Source organism: Euprymna scolopes, chromosome 6 (genome assembly GCF_053919585.1).
Source record: "Euprymna scolopes isolate OS-2025 chromosome 6, ASM5391958v1, whole genome shotgun sequence".
NCBI lineage: Eukaryota > Metazoa > Mollusca > Cephalopoda > Sepiida > Sepiolidae > Euprymna > Euprymna scolopes.
The window spans coordinates 103,652,531-103,669,350 of record NC_136487.1 but is presented as its reverse complement, the minus strand read 5'-3'; the positions used below and the strand labels follow the sequence as shown (position 1 = coordinate 103,669,350).

The 16,820-nt window shown below is 32.0% G+C and overlaps 1 protein-coding gene across 6 annotated transcripts in view; it reads left to right on the top strand.

Annotated features, from left to right (window-relative positions):
- The window catches only part of LOC145277829 (uncharacterized), a 432,180-nt gene that overhangs the window by 367,086 nt on the left and 48,274 nt on the right, over positions 1–16,820 (top strand). For 5 of the 6 annotated variants that reach the window (XM_080129743.1, XM_080129739.1, XM_080129738.1 and 2 more), the window contains one exon: positions 4,959–5,511. In XM_080129743.1, coding sequence (XP_079985869.1) covers positions 4,959–4,972 — 14 coding nt within the window. In that variant the 3' untranslated portion in view covers positions 4,973–5,511. Of the gene's footprint in view, positions 1–4,958; positions 5,512–16,820 lie in introns of those variants that run through there. The other variant, XR_013868210.1, reaches the window with a different exon arrangement.

Genomic DNA, 16,820 nt, shown 5'->3' with positions numbered 1-16,820 from the left:
ATGGTGGGATCCTTCTACCGCTCCAGAAGATATCTCACTAATGATGCAATTCTCTATCTATATAAGAGCCATATGTAGCAGCAGTACTCCAAAGATGGAGTACTGCTGCCACATCTGGGCGGGGACTGCTAAAAACAGCCTATCCTGCCTTGACAGAGTACAAAAAAAACTCTGTGGCTTGGTGGGGATGCCCTTTTCTCTACCCTGCAACCTCTTTCCCACAGAAGAGACGTAGCGAGCCTGTCATTGTTCTATCGTTATTTCCATGGCAGGTTCTCATCTGAGCTCCATTCCTTGCCAATCTTTCTCAAAAAACATCCGACTAGCTGAAACCACCGTCAATAATTTTCCCCATCCCTATCTGTGCCTAAATCAAAACGTAGATACCATGAACAAAGCTTCTTTCTTAGAACTGCACGCCTGTGGAACTCTGTTCCACTTGCCTGTTTCCCTCCCGATTTCAGCCTGGATGTCTTCAAGTCCAACACAAACAAATTCCTGATGAACCGCCCCCGCCCCCAAGTAATGACACCTTACCAATTCTCCAATACTATTGCTACACTATTCCTTTGATTACTGTACACACAATAACCCTTATCCCTGAGTGGCCATTGGCCTTGATAAGTTGTGAACTCCATGTAAAAAAAAACAAACTTTGAATGAAATAAAAAATATTCACTTTTTATGAAATATAATAATTAGAACTTTTAATTAAATAAGAAAATTAAGACGTTGAATGAAATGAAAAAATGTTTAACTTTTAATGTAATATAAAAATGCTTATTTTTAATGAAATATAAAAAAATTATGAATTTTAAGGAAATATAAAAAATTATAACTTTTAATGAAATATAAAAATCATCACTTTTAAAAAAATATAAAAATTATGGCTTTTAATGAAATATAAAAAAATATCACTTTTAATGAAATATAAAAAATTATAACATTTATAAATAAAGTATAATTTTATGAAATATAAAAATTATAACTTTTAATGAAATATCACTTTTAATGAAATATAAAAATTTTTATAACTATATATAATAATAATATAATAATATTTATAACTTTTAATTAAATATAAAAATTAAAATATTTAATGAAATATAAAAAAATATAACTTTTAATTAATCATTTTTAATCAAACTTTTAATTAAATATTATAATTACAACTTTAAATGAAAAATCAATATTTATAATTTTATATTTCATAAAGTTTTAATACTCTTTATGAAATGTAAAAATTATAAATTTTAATGGTATATATAAAAATTATCACTTTTAATGAAATATAAAATTATGACATTTAACCCTTATCCCTGAGTGGGATATAAATTTTAATGAAATATAAAAATTATCATTTTGAATGAAATATAATACTTATAGCTTTTAATGAAATATAAAAAAAAGTATCACTTAATGCAATATAAAAATTCATCATTTTAATAAAATATAAAAATTATGACTTTCATCATTTTAATAAAATATAAAAATATCACTTTTAATGAAATATAAAAATTAAAAATTTATATTTGATTAAAAATTGTAACTTTTTATTTTTATTTTTTTATATTTAATTAAAGGTGCTTTTCATACATTAAATATAAAAAAACACCTTTAATATAAAAACAATCACTTAATGAAATATCAAGATTAAAACTTTTAAATCTTTTTATCAAGATTAAAACTTTTTAAAAAATTATAACTTTGAATGAAATATAAAAAATGATCACTTTTAATGGTATAAACAAATTTTAACTTTTCATCAAATATAAAAATTATAACTTCTAATGAATTTAAAAAAACATCATTTTTAATGAGTATTTTTTTTGTAAAATTAATGAAATAAAAAATTATCACTTTTTAATAATATAAAAAATACTCATTTTTTACATATAAAAATGATTATTGTTTTGAAATATAAAAATTTCCGCTTTTTATGAAATTTACAATTATCATTTTAAAAATGATAATTGTAAATTTCATTAAAAGCGGAAATAAAAACTATCATTTTTCATGAAACATAAAAAATTATCACTTTAAATGAAATAAAAAATTACCAAAAAAATTATTAATCTAATGAAATAAAGAAATCATCACTTTCCAAGGAATATAAAAAATATAATTATTAATAATAAGATAAATTAATTATTAATTAATAAGATAAATTAATTATTAATGATTAATAAGATAAATAAATTATAAGTTACAAAGAAAATTATCAAATTTAATGAAATATTATTATATTTATGAAATAAATAAATCGTCAGTGATAAAATAAATAAAAATTTAAAGTGATAATTAAAAAAAATTATTACTTTAAATAAAATAAATTTTGTTTTACTTTTAAGTAAAAAAATATTTAATAAAAAATATTTAAATGTTTTGAAATATATTAAAAGTGATAATGTTTTGAAAAATATTAAAAGTGATAATGTTTTGAAAAATATTAAAAGTGATAATGTTTTGAAATAAAAAAATATCATGTTTTGAAATAAAAAAAATATCATAAAAACACTTATCAATTTTAATTTAATCACAATTATCAATTTTGATGCAATAAAAAAATCATCATAAGATAAAATAATTATCGCTTTCATAAGATATCAACATTATCAAGTTTAATCGAAATATGAAATTATTAATTTTAATGAAAAAAATTATCACTTTAAATGAAATTAAAAAATGATCATGTTTAATAAAAAATTACTTTTATAAAAAATTATCGCTATAGTTTAATTTTAAAAATTATCACTTTTAATTATTTTATTAAAAGGATACTTTTATTCATCTCGAATAAAATTATCGTTTTCAATGAAAAAAATGCCACTTTTTATAAGATAAAAACTTATAATTTTTAATAAATTTAAATAAATTCACTTTCAATAAATAAAAAATACCACTTTATAAAAAAATTATCACTTTTAATAAAATATGATCACTTTAACGAAATATTTTTATGTTTCATTAAAGTGATAATTTTTTATATTTTACCGCTTTAAAAGTTTTTTATAATTTTATAATAAAAACTTTTTATAAAAATTAAAAAAAACTTTTTAAAATTTTTAAAGTTTTCTTTTAATTTTTATAAAAAGTTTTTTATAATTTTATAATTTTTTACCACTTTAAAAAATGTTTTTAAACATTTTTTTATAGTTTACCAGTGGTAAACTATAAAAAAATGTTTAAAAACATTTGTATTTAAAAGAAATAAAAAATTATCACTTTTAATAAAATTTTAATTATTTAAAAGAAATAAAAAATTATCACTTTTAATAAAATAAAAAGCGTAAGTAAAAGTTTTTGAAAAGTAAAACTTTTAATAAAAATAAAATTTGGAAATTAAAATTTGTCACTTATAATTAAATCTAAAAAAATTATCACAAAAAAAGAAAAAAAATATCAGATATATATATAGATATCACTGATTTTATAAAAATGTCACTTTTTATTAAATACACAAAATTATCACTTTTAATGAAATATAAAGTAATTTCATATTTCATGAGATATAAAAAATTATCATATGACATAAAAATTTACCACTTTAAATGAAACAAAAAAAATCATAGTTTATCAATTTTGATGCAATAAAAAAATCATCATAAGATAAAATAATTATCGCTTTCATAAGATATCAACATTATCACGTTTAATCGAAATATGACAAAATTATTAATTAAAATTACTAATTCTAGATTTTCTAGAACAGGTTTTTATTTTTTTATGGTTCGGTTATAATAAATGGAACACATACAGTCTGTGGCCAAGGTCGCTGGGAAAATGGTGGGATCCTTCTACCGCTCCAGAAGATATCTCACTAATGATGCAATTCTCTATCTATATAAAAGCTGGGCAGGAGCTGCTAAAAACAGCCTATCCTGCCTTGACAGAGTACAAAATAGACTTTGTGGTTTAGTGGGGGATGCCCTTCTTCTCTTCCCTGCAACCTCTTTCCCACAGAAGAGACGTTGCGAGCCTATCTTTGTTCTATCGTTATTTCCATGGCAAGTGCTCGTCTCTGGTCCTCTCTCGCCAATCTTTTTCAAAAAACACCAGACTAGCTGAAACCTCCGTCAATAATTTTCCCCACTCCTTATCTGTGCCTAAATCAAAACGTAGATTCCATGAACAAAGCTTCTTTCTTAGAACTGCACGCCTGTGGAACTCTGTTCCGCTTGCCTGTTTCCCTCCCGACTTCAACCTGGATGTCTTCAAGTCCAACATAAACAAATTCCTGATGAACCACCCCTGATGACACTTTATCAATTCTCCAATACTATTACTACACTATCCCATTGATTACTATACGAGTGTCTCTTGGGCCTTGATAAGTGGTGTAAAAAAAAAAAATTTAATGTTTTATGAGTTTTCCAAACTAGACAAGAAACTTTATGCTTCCAGAGAACATTAAAATAATGATAAATTTGTAAAGTATTAAATTTCAGTATTGTGTGTGTGTGTTTGACAAGAAACAACACCGAGTTTCGTTTCTTGTCTATTATGTCAAACACACACACACACACAAAATATTATGTATGTTCATGTATGTTCTGGAAAATTATGTATGTTCATCCAAAAAGTCCTTACTATCTATATCTATTATTTATATACTTATATTATTTATAAATATCTATAAATTAGTTCGAACATGATCAAAAGTAGGTGTGTTTAAGGTCTGCATTTCCCAGGAGCATTAAAATCAAGTTGAAGTTTCCTGTGATAAATAAATAATAAATACATGTTACCATGTTACCAACTTGATTTTAATGCTCCTGGGAAATGCAGACTTTATAGTATGTAAGTAAAAATGTCCTTTTTGTGTTATTAAGGTCACTTTAATTTATTTAATTTAATTCAGTTAATATTTCGTTATTTAATTTAATTTAGTTATTATCTGTTATATATAAATTACATCTGTTGTATAATAAATAATTGTTTAAAACTTCTTTTTTCAGATCAGAAACATTGACATGATCAACTTCCGGATGAGGATATCAATTTTGCCACTTTTCTCCTGCATGAAACTAAATACACAATTCTTGAATTGCATAACTTGAATTTATTAAGTAGAAAAAAATAACTTCTAAATAAATTTCCATAAAAAAACATTATATGATCTTATTTTGGATATAACATGATTGACACAGATTTGATAAACAACATTGTCTATTATTTATTTGTAAAGGTGTTTTATTTTTCTATTTCTTGATTGCCTCTTTTGCTAGAATTTCTTGGAACAACAATTTTGCTGGAATTTTTTGGAAGTTTTATACCAACAATTTTGCTGGAATTTCCATTCTGGAAATTAACCATTCTGTCAGGTCAGATACTATTATAAAATAACGAGCACCACCATTTAAGCCTTTCCGATCCCGGAACACCTTTGGAATAATTTTAAATATTTTTCCATTTAATGGTCAAAATCTGCATTGCAACTTCTAAATCATTTATTTTTATGTTCTATACAAGCTCATTTCTAAGAATAAAATAATTGTCACAAAAACTCTATTTAGTTTCATTTTCTTTTTTTTTTTTGCTATTCTTATATAATATTCTTATATATATATATATAAAAAGAGTCGGATCGCTTAATTTTCTTTTTCTTTTTTTTTGCTGGAATTTTTTGGAAGTTTTATACCAACAATTTTGCTGGAATTTCTTGGAAGGTTTATACCAACAATTTTGCTGGAATTTCTTGGAATTTCTTGCTTTTATACAAAGCGCTGAAGGATAAGGGTTAATTAATACAATTTGGATTATTTAGCAAAAACTTGTTTACACTGGACTTGAAGGACTTGTAATCGGTTGGGAATGCAGACAGTCCTTGGAAAGATTCATGGAATCTGCGAGAGTGGGGAAATTTGTGATTGTTTTTGTTAAAGTTTGGCAAACGAACACTTATTAGCTATTGTAACGTCTTTTCTGCAGGGAAAAGAAAAGGGCATCGTCTACTAGGTTTCGAAATTAGATAGATAGTACATGCCTTATAGAGTAGAGAATTTCATCAGTAGTGAGATACCAGTAGAATGATCCAATCATTTTCCAGTTATCTTGACAATAAATTTGATGGATGTGTTCCATTTCAGATGCTTCATCAAAACGGGAGCCATTCAGTTGTGGCCAGAGAAAAGAGGACATAGCTGGAGATCTTGTGAAGTATCTTGCCACACCTTATCAAAAGAGCCCTTCACTAATCCTGTGAGATATTTCATCACCTGTAATGTATGGAACATTGCATGTCATTAATAATAATTTTGCTGAGGTGATTCTATCACAGATTCCAGCAAGGAAATGGCAAGATGACCAATCTGGAATTTTTAAATACGGTGCTCCATATGAAGTTTTCAAACATTGAAAGCATAAGACAACGTTTAAACAGTTGAAGCTTTTTGAACACTTTGATAATCTTGCCAACATCGCGCACAGGTTTGGTCGCATAGTCGGTTTGGTTTCAGACACAGTATGTAGGCGGCCATACGAGTTCTTGGAAAAAAGTGTTACTGATGAAATTATCTCAGGTCCATTGATGATGGTTGGGGATAGAGGACATGCTTCGAATCAGGACCCAGTTTGTCATTCACCAAAATTTATCAGAACCAAGCCGTTGCTCAGCTACTTTGACTTGACGTTGCATTCTTTATTACTTTTTTACAGTACACCTATTTCTCTGAAAGCAGTGGAAATGGTTACTCGCATATTGGCAGCGGCACATTCTGGCATGAACCACAGCTGGCTATTAAGCTTTTGCTGGAATTTCTTGGAGGGTTTATACCAACAATTAACCATTCTGTCTGTTTATACTATTATAAAACAACGAGCACCACTTTAGAGAGGTATACCAGTATATGAGTTCGTTTTAAGCCTTTCCGATCCCGGAACACCCAAAAAAAGTTCAACAGTTATTCTGCTCATCCAGTTTGGTCCTGATCGTCTACAGTTTGATGAGGAATCCACGGCAGTCTTGGCCATTGCCAAGACTGCCGTGCTAGAAAGTTACTTATCTCGATGTATCTATTCCAACTCATGTTCTCTGTGAACGTTAAACTGAGGAATTTGAAGGAAGTACTTTCAGGTAATGTATCTTTGGTGGTTGGTGTCTTGGCACCGTTTTGACCCCATTCCAAGTCTTGTGCTCATTAATTTTCCCCACATGCCTGCTATCTATAGTGTGGCGTTGTCTTAGAGACAATTTTATCAGGTAAGTTTATCGATCCCTGAGGTACACCCACATGTTGGACAATCAAGGACAACCTGGATTCTTCTTTCAGAAGGATCAGTGGTGGCCCATTGCTATAAACTGCTTTTATTTTCGCCTGAGCACCAGCTTTTTTGCCTTTCATGACATTTGCATCATCAAATGTCTGAGCTACCAGTTTTTGGCGATTCTCTTGAATTCTAATTGTTGTAGAATACATTTTGATATCCCATCCGCGGTTTGGTTTTCTGGAATAAATACGTTCAAGTATTTTTTCATCCAAGATGTACAATGATCACCTGTTGTATCATCAGCCATGCGGTATATTTGTAAAAGACAGTCAAGTATGTATTCAGAAGAATAGTCTTAGAAACACCTTTGAAGATTAAGTGATTCTTAAAATCTGGATATTAAGATGCAAAATTTAAAAATCCTCTATAGTTTAACAACGGTTTTATTTATAAATAGGCGTATAACAAAATAAGCTTGTCATTAAAATTGCTTTTTTTTAATACGAATATTTTTAACTTTGCCATTACAATTGAAGATTGTCAAAAACAAAATTACAATTGAGGATTGTCAAAAACAGAATACGCAAAAACATTGTAATTAGAGTAAAAAAATATATACAAATATATTTCTTTTAAACTTTACAGATTGAATAAAATTGGATTTACTTGGATTTTCTGAATCATCTTTTTCATCATGTCCTCGTAAGGAAGTTTCAAAGTTCCCACAAATACAATTTTAGATAACATTTCACGGTTCTTCTTAACATTCATGATGATTGATATAAAGTCTGCCTTTTTTGCAAGTTTTTCTTTAATATTTATGGCCCCCAAAATTGATTGTCAACGTGCTTCTCATGCTTTTCAGTTCTATCTTTCATTTTCATTCATATATCTACGAATATATCAGGCGTTGAACGGCTTCTTTTCTTAATTTCAATTTTATCATGCTGTGAAAACACAATCTGTTGAAGTCGCAAGTTGATGATGCAAGGAGACCATGGTTAAATTCTTTTTATATCAATTGGGAAAGGTAGTCGAATAGGAATACAATGTTTATGTGATCCTCTTGCGATTCAACTGAACCGGAAGTTTTAACTAAGTTGAATCATACTTTTATAACAGATTTTTATTAATGGTTTTTATTAAAAGCTTGTCATAAAAAGCTTGTTGTATACAAGATAGTTTTTTTTTTTTGACTAGCGCAAAGGCATCCACCAGATCAAAATCATCTGCAAGTCGCGAATCATATTGGTGAGTACTTTTGTACTTGCATTGGAGCGCAATAGCTCAATAATTTGTCAAATCACTCTTGAGATATGTCACCATTTGTCAAACCACTCTTGAGATATGCATGAGTCTGAATTTCAGTATCATTTCATCCAGACGCTAGTTTGTTTGACAGCAAATATAAGGAGTTCATTGACGTGATGGCAAACAGACGTCGAAACAATCTCCCCAGTCCGCGTTCTAGTGATAATGGTCCAAATTCAATAACTCGATAATAGTGGATGGCAGGAAACCAAACTGTTAAAGTCCGCTTACAAATCTTTGTAAGCCTCGATTCATAAGCCTCGTAAGCCTCTGATTCATAAGCCTCGTAAGCCTCGTAAGACTCTGTGAGTCTGAGCCAGTCTCTTGTAGTGAGATTGGCTTTCCTGGTACGATATGTGTGTGTGATACTAGTGGTGATACAGTGGTATTTATTAAAAAAAAAAAAAAAATGAAAATAAAACCTCATCAGAAAAATTTTAAAATTCAGGTGATATGTTATCTCCTTCTCTGTAGAAGTCAACAAGTGTCATGCTCTGACACTGTCATTACCACTGTCGACCCTCAAATCCCAATCCTCAACATGAAATACCTCCAGAAAAATAACGACGTAAACGTACCTTCTACTGGGTACTGGGTTTTTATTAATTCTTACAGAACTAAAATGGCTAAATGCTATTACGATTTTAATATCATGTGTCGAGCAAAAAATTGACAAAATAAGCAAGAACCTACGGCTGTTCCATTGTACTTTCCAATTGTGGCAATTGCATGAAACCCTCTCCAGCATCAAACAGAAGAAGGTTCGCACGGTGCGAACTTAGAAACTTCCCTTCCTGGAGGAAGGATCTGTATACGAGTCTTCAAGTGGGCAAGAAGTCTCTGAGCTTGTTGTAACAAGTTCAGGGACTTGGTGTAGCAACAACTGCAATGTTGACCACCTTCGTAAGGAACTCCTGTACTCCTGTAGTCAATGTTGGAGGCAGTTGATTGGGTTGGAAAACTAAACTAAACTAAATAGACGTTTATATCGTGAGCGAGCAATTGACAAAATATATTTTATCCAGGCTTGAAAAAAATTCTTACAGAATGAAATTCTTACAGAATTATGTCTGCTCTCTTAACTTATGAACATTGCTTAAAAAGTTAAACTGCAACTAAAATGGCTTAAATGCTATGACGATGTACTGAGCAAAAAAAATTGACAAAATAAGCAAGAATCCACGGCTGCAAAAGTGTTTCTCTGTTGCATAAAATGTTTTCATACAACCCCATCTCCGGAGTCTTTGTTTATTCAAAATTCTTCAATTTGCTGATGCGCTGTTTTCATTATTATTTTTTTTAATTTTTTTTTTTGTGATCACAGAAGATCCTACCGTGTTATCATTTCAGCAAATACGATTCCAAAGGGTGACGCGACACGTCTTTACAATAAGAAAATACAAGGAAGGAATCGAAACCATTTTGCAATTTCATCTGAGCCGAAATGAACATAAAATCACGCTAGAAACTTCCCAAAAACGAAGTTCCAAAATTTATTAACACCTGAAGCAATATCAATTTCTTTTCAGAATATCAGATATGTCGGAAAGGTAACTTCTGTTCAAAAACAGAATGAATGTTGAAAGATATTCTCTTCAAAAACAAGAAAGAAAAGATATTCGTTTTGCTTTACATGCAAAACAAGACGAATATCTTTCTTGATTCATCTCGCAATCAGCAAGTTGGGAGATTAGGTTTTCCGTGCTTGACAATTTTGTCAAGCACGGAAAACCTAATCTATCGCGAGAAAAAAAATGTAGTTGGCCAAGCATGTGTAGAAAAATGTAGTGTCTCAGAAAAAAAGCGATATATATTCAGTTTCGGCCGTCCTAGTGCAAAATACTGTATTGCATTTAGTGAACTATTAATGCCATAATGACCATTTTTTGTGACAGTGGGTAATTTACCCACTGTCACAAAAAATGAAAATAAATCCTCTCATCAGAAAAATTTAAAAATTCAAGTGATACGTTATCTCCCTCTCTGTGTCTCACAAGTCTGTCCAAGTTCCTCAAATCAAATATGAAATACCTCAAGAAAAATAACAATGTAGACGTACCTTCTACTGGGTTTTTGTTCATCATCTTCTCCGACAAGTCGACAACACATTGTTAATCATCTGGAATTGCATTTCCTTGCCTCCACCGAAGTTCACTGCACCCATACACAGTTCTTGCACTCCAATCGCTTGTATCTCGTGGAATTGTGGTGTCCACAGTAGACCTTTTTGTCCCCATTTGCCGCAGCTTAGCTACCACTTTGGTTAACAGCGATCAGGGCCGTTGGAAATTTATTCTCTGGGTAACCAGGTGCGGAGCTCCTACGTGTATTCTTCACGAATTCTTCACTCGATTACTTTGACGCCACCTTTGACGAACGTTGACCGCATCGTGGATTAGATAATCCACGATGCGGTCAACGTTCGTCAAAGGTGGCGGTTAGATAAATATTCTTTCTGCCACCAGGCCAGACTGATCCTGTAGGCTCGACAACGACAACGACACTGCAGCGCGCAATCGTTTGTTTTTCGGCACCGTCAAACATGCATTCCATTCACTAGGAGTTCGCATCTTGGTAGCGCGTTTCCCGAAGACGTGCACCAGTAACTACGTTTTCGACAGTCCATCACACACACACAGCAAGCTTACAATCAGCTGTATGTAAGCTGTATAGCTTACATACAGCAGTACACCGTAGATTTTATAAAACAGTTGTGCAAACAATTTTCAAGCAGGTACAACCGAATATTTTCAAGAAAAATACCTATTTAGTTTTGTTAAGTTTTTTAAACGACCAAATCATATAGTTCATAACTATATGAAAATCATAAGAAATACAGCCGCATACTTCTCAAAAAAGGGTTCACAATTTATTTATTTGTTTCTCAAACGCAACTAAATGCAAATGCAAAGCAAGACGAATATCTTGCTTATTTTGTAAATTTTTTGCTCAAATCAAATGTTCAAATCGTCATAGAATTCAAGCCATTTAAGTTGCAGTTTAATTTTTTAAACCATGGAATTAACTTCCTAATGTAACATGGTTTAAAAAGTTAAACTGATTCTGTAAGAATTTCATTGTGTCAAGTCAATAAAACTCAGTACCCAGTAGAAATAGTCCAGAGTTCATTAGAGTTGATTTGCCCTTTAAAATTGATTGGTCCATTTCTAAATGATTTAAAAATATCTTTCTGGTTGATTGGAAAATATCTTAAATTTTGAATTAGAGCGACAGTCATGGGAATCGAAATAGTCGTAATGTTTATGAAATTTTTACAATTCTTGAGTAGCTAGCAAATTTTTACAATTCTTGGCAAAGTGTGATTCGGCTAGGTTTTTCGGATTTCAGTGTCCAAAGGACAACAGTGGTTTTGAAAACTAAACTAAACTAAACTAAAGAGATGTTTTATCGCGAGTACAATTTTCAAACAAGTAAAACTTCTTTCATTTTGTCAATTGCTCGCTCACGATATAAACATCTGTTTAGTTTAGTTTTCCAAACCAATCAACTGCCTCCAACATTGACCACAGGAAATTGAGCGTTGCAACAGCAAGTGTCTGAGCTTGTCTTCTGCTTCTTCACAAGGGAAGTTTCTTAGTTCGCTCCGTGTGGAAAGTCTAATGATAATCGTCAGCTATTTTAGTTGCAGTTTAACTTTTTTAAGTCATTTTAGTTGCAGTTTGACTTTTTAAAATAGGAAGACACAGACCTGAACAATAGGAGATGACTATTCTGTAAGAATAAATAAAATAATAAAAAACCAGTACGTCTATATTGTTTTTTTTCTTCGGGTATTTCATGTTGAGGATTGAGATTTGAGGAACAGGTCGACCGACTTAAAGGACACTTGTTGACAGAGATAACGTATCACCTGAATATTTTAATTTTTCTAATGAGGTTTTCCAGCAGGGAAAAAGAGAGGATTTATTTTCATTTTTTTTTCACAAACCATAATAATTACCCATGGCAGTAATAGATGAAATAACGTATCACTTGAATTCTTAATTAATTATTTTGCACCAGGACGGCCGAAATTACAGGGCGAAACTATATCTCTTTGTTCCTGAGCCTACATTTTTCTACACAAACATGCTTGGCAAACTATATTTTTTTCTCGCTGGAAAATTTACTCCCAGCTGCTGGAATTCACAGATTTATTAATTGAGTTAGTTTTTCGCTATCGGGCAAGGTTACCGAAATCAGTGGGTCTTGGACCACCTCTGGACAACCTGTTGTTAAACATGACTTCTAATGTAACATAAAGTTCCTAATGTAACACAACAGTTTGATTGTGTTTGTATATTTTGTTTTTGTTTTTGTCTCCTTCTTCGTCAAGAAATCCCTCGAGGCGAAACTGAATATTTCCTATCTTTTTTCCTAAAGAGATTCGCTTTATTTCAGTGATTTGTTGGCACAAAATATGTACATCGTTTTAGCTTCTGAGTGTGATTCGGAAGCTAAAACAATGTTCCATAAAGAAATTCTTAATTATGTTTCAATTCGTTCAAAAAGTTAAACTTCAGAGTAAACTGCCTTAAATTTGTTTGGCGTCGAGGAAAAAATTGACAAAATGAGCCAAAATGTTGCCAAAGTGTTGCGTAAGGAAAGTTATTAGTGTTTAGGCACAGGAAAGTTATTAGTGCATACAGTTATTAGCCGCATACTTCTAAAAACAAGTATGAGAAGTATGCAGCTGTATCTTTTGCAGCAGTCTAATGATTTTCGTATATTCAGTTCATTAATTTGGTCGTTTAGAAAACTTAACAAAACTAAATAAGTGTTTTTCTTGAAAAATAAAAATATTCGAAATTCTGCTTGAAAATGTACAATTGCACAACTTTTACATAAAATCTTCGATGTATTGTACAATCAGCATCGAAGGAGTTTCTTTTGCTGTGATGATGAGAGTGAACGACTGTCGAAAACACGGAACACGGTGTTACTGGTGCAGTGACCCTCACTGCACCAGTACATTGGGCTCAGAACGTCTCGGGAAACGCACAAGGCGCCTAAGCGTCCACCAAAATGAGAACTCAATGCTCCCAGTGAAAGGAATCCATGTTTGAAGGGACGTGATGTTTGCTCGAGGACGATTTTACATGCGATCTTTGAGAAAAACAAACAAACGATTGGTGGAATATCCCATTCGCGTTGCAGTGTCGTTGTCGTTGTCGAGCCTGGCTGCAGAAAAAATATTAAATTCACATCCATTTCACCTTTGACCATCAAACGGAACGTCGACCGCATCATGTCTACACAATCCAATCGAGTGTTAGCAAAAATCCGTAAATAATACACACAGGAGCTCCGCACCTTGATAGATAACGGTTGGCTCATGACGTACCCACAGAATAAATTTGATCGCTGTTTAAAAAGCCAAAGTGCGCTTGGTGCTAAATTGTTTGTGCAAAAGGGGACAAAAACTGTGGAAGTCGACAGTAAAAATTATTTTATATGTGACTCCCCTGATAATGAGAGCGAAGTAAGCCGCGCATATGACATTTTTGTAACAGCGCAGGTGGGATTGGAGTGCAAGCATGGGTGCAGTGAACAACGGTGGAAGCGAGGAAATGCAAGATGATGAACAGTGTCTTGTCGACTTGTCAGTTTCGTGTGGCTTGTACGGATTCAGTCATACAATACAGACAGAGCAAGGTGCTACACATAAATATCATTCAAACCGAACCATAGAGTATTTTTCACTTTCGATTTCCACAGTGTCTGGTTTTTGTCCCCATTTGCAGCCGTAATCAATCACTAAGCGCACTTTGGCTTTGTTTACAGCGATCAGCGATATTTCTTTTATGATGATATGAATAAATATCATCTCCGGAGTCTGTGTTTATTCAAAATTCTTCGATTTGCTGATGTGATTATTATTATTATTATTTGTTTTTACTTGTGAAACTGTTTCGAAGACGAAATCTCTGGACGATCACAGAAGATCCGGCCGTGTGGACATTGCAGCAACGGCGATTCAACCAACGCACTGAAAAAGGGTACCAATAAGAAAATAGCAAGGAAGTGTTGGAAACCATTTGCAATGTCATCTGGGCCGAAACACACTAGAAACTTTCCAAAAAACGAAGTCCTAAAATTTATTAACACTAATCTGGTGTTTTCACCAGTTGAATGTGCAAAGCAAGGTGAATATCTTTCGTTTCATCTTTCTTCGAGAGAGATTAGAGAAAACAGCAATTATCTTACAATAATTTCAAGCATTTAGTAATGTAATGTTTGCTAGGAACTGATTTCGGCCGTCCTTTGTGCAAAATACTGTATTGCATTTAGTGAAGGCCATACTAGTCGATAATTATTATAGTAACAAAATTCGATACAGTGGTTAATTACAAAAAAAAAAAATTAAAATAAATCCTCTCTTTTTCATCAGAAATATTTTAAAATTCAGTTGATAGAAGTCAACAAGTCATACAATACAGACAGAGCTCGACCTGTTCCTCAAATCCCAAATACCTCCAGAAAAATAACAACGTTAACTTTATTAGCGTTCACACAATGAAATTCTTATAGAATTGTCTGCTCTCCTAGTTTAAAAAATTAAACTGCAACTAAAATGGCTTAAATGTGTTTTGCTATTACGATTTCAAGCAAAAAATTACGATTTCAAGCGATGTCGAGCAAGAACCTACGACTGTTCCATTGTACTTTCCAATTGTAACAATTGCGTGAAACCCTCAGAAGGTTCGCACGGAGCGAACGTAGAAACTTCCCTTCCTGGAGGAAGAATCTGTGACACGAGTCTTACGCTTGAACGGCAAGCAGAGGACTCAGTACAACAAGCTCTTTACGTGATTTACGATTTACAGACGCTGCAATGTGGACCACCTTCGTAAGCAACTCCTGTCACCGGTCTGCATGTTGCAGGCAGTTGATTGGTTTGGAAAACTAAACTAAACTAAAGAGACGTTTATATCGTGAGCGAGCAATTGACAAAATGAAAAATATCCAGGTTTACCTGCTTGAAAATTAAAATTAGTTTAGTTTAGTTTAGTTTGGTTTCATTCAATCACATCACTGAAATCGGAAAAACACAGCTGAATATGCTAGCAAATCTAATTCAAGAATTGAAAAATAATTTCATAAAAACCTTTACTACGATTATTTCGATTCCCATGACCTTCGCTCTAATTCGAAATTTAAGATATTGTCCAATCAACCAAAAAGAGATTTTTCAATCAACCAGAAATAGACCATAAAGGGACTTTGCCAGGGCATTTTACAACTGATGGTTGATGGTTACGAAAAAGGAAAAAAAAAATAATAAATCCTCTCTTTTTCTTTTTTATGATGAGGTTCGTCAAATCCTTTTTTCTTTTTTCTGATGAGGTTCGTCATGGAGGTTATACAGAAAAGCAACAACGTAGACTGGGTACTGGGTTTTTCTTTGTAAAAAAATTCTTACAGAATGAAATTCTTACAGAATTATGTCTGTTAATTATGTATGTTAAACTGCTACTAAAATGGCTTAAATGCTATGACGAGCAAAAAAATGGCTTAAATGCTATGATGAGCAAAAAAATTGACAAAATAAACAAGAAGGCTGTTCCTAGTTGCAAAGGTGTTCCACGGCTGCCCCTAAGTAGCAAAAGTGTTTCTCTGTTGTTAAAATGCGGTTGTACAAGGCGCAAGAGTTTTTGGTAATTAAATGAATAAATTGTGACCCCTTTTTTTAATTAAATGAATAAATTGTGACCCCAGTATATTTAGTTCATTTGGTCGTTTAAAACTAAAATAGGTGTTTCTCTTGCAAGCGAGAAAATGAAAATATTCGGTTGTACGCGAACTCAAGCCTCAGGAATTCATGTTTGACGGTGCCGATCTTGGAGAAAAACAAACATGAATGGTCAAACGATTGGTGCGCTGCACATTGTATATTCCACCAATATTTGCCATTTTAACTTTAAAAAGTTACATTAGGAAGTGCGTGGTCATCAAAACCGAATTTCGACCGCATTGTGGCTAGACAATCAAATCGAGTGTTAGCAAAAATCCCTAAAGAATATACGCAGAAATCCGTGAAGAAAAACCACCCCCGCAAAATTTTCCTAAACAAAGCCAAAGAAAGAAGCTTTTTTTTTTTTGTTTGTGCAGCTAAGCGGCGGCAAAAAAAGGACAAAAACGAAACACTGTAGCCATATCAGACTGGAAATCACAAGTGAAAACTACTCTATGGTTCGGTTTGATTGTATGATTCGGCTTTAATGTGTTACTTTGCAAAGATTCATCATCCCAGCCCTTTGTTACTCCACACGAAACCTGACATGTCCGGACAAGACATT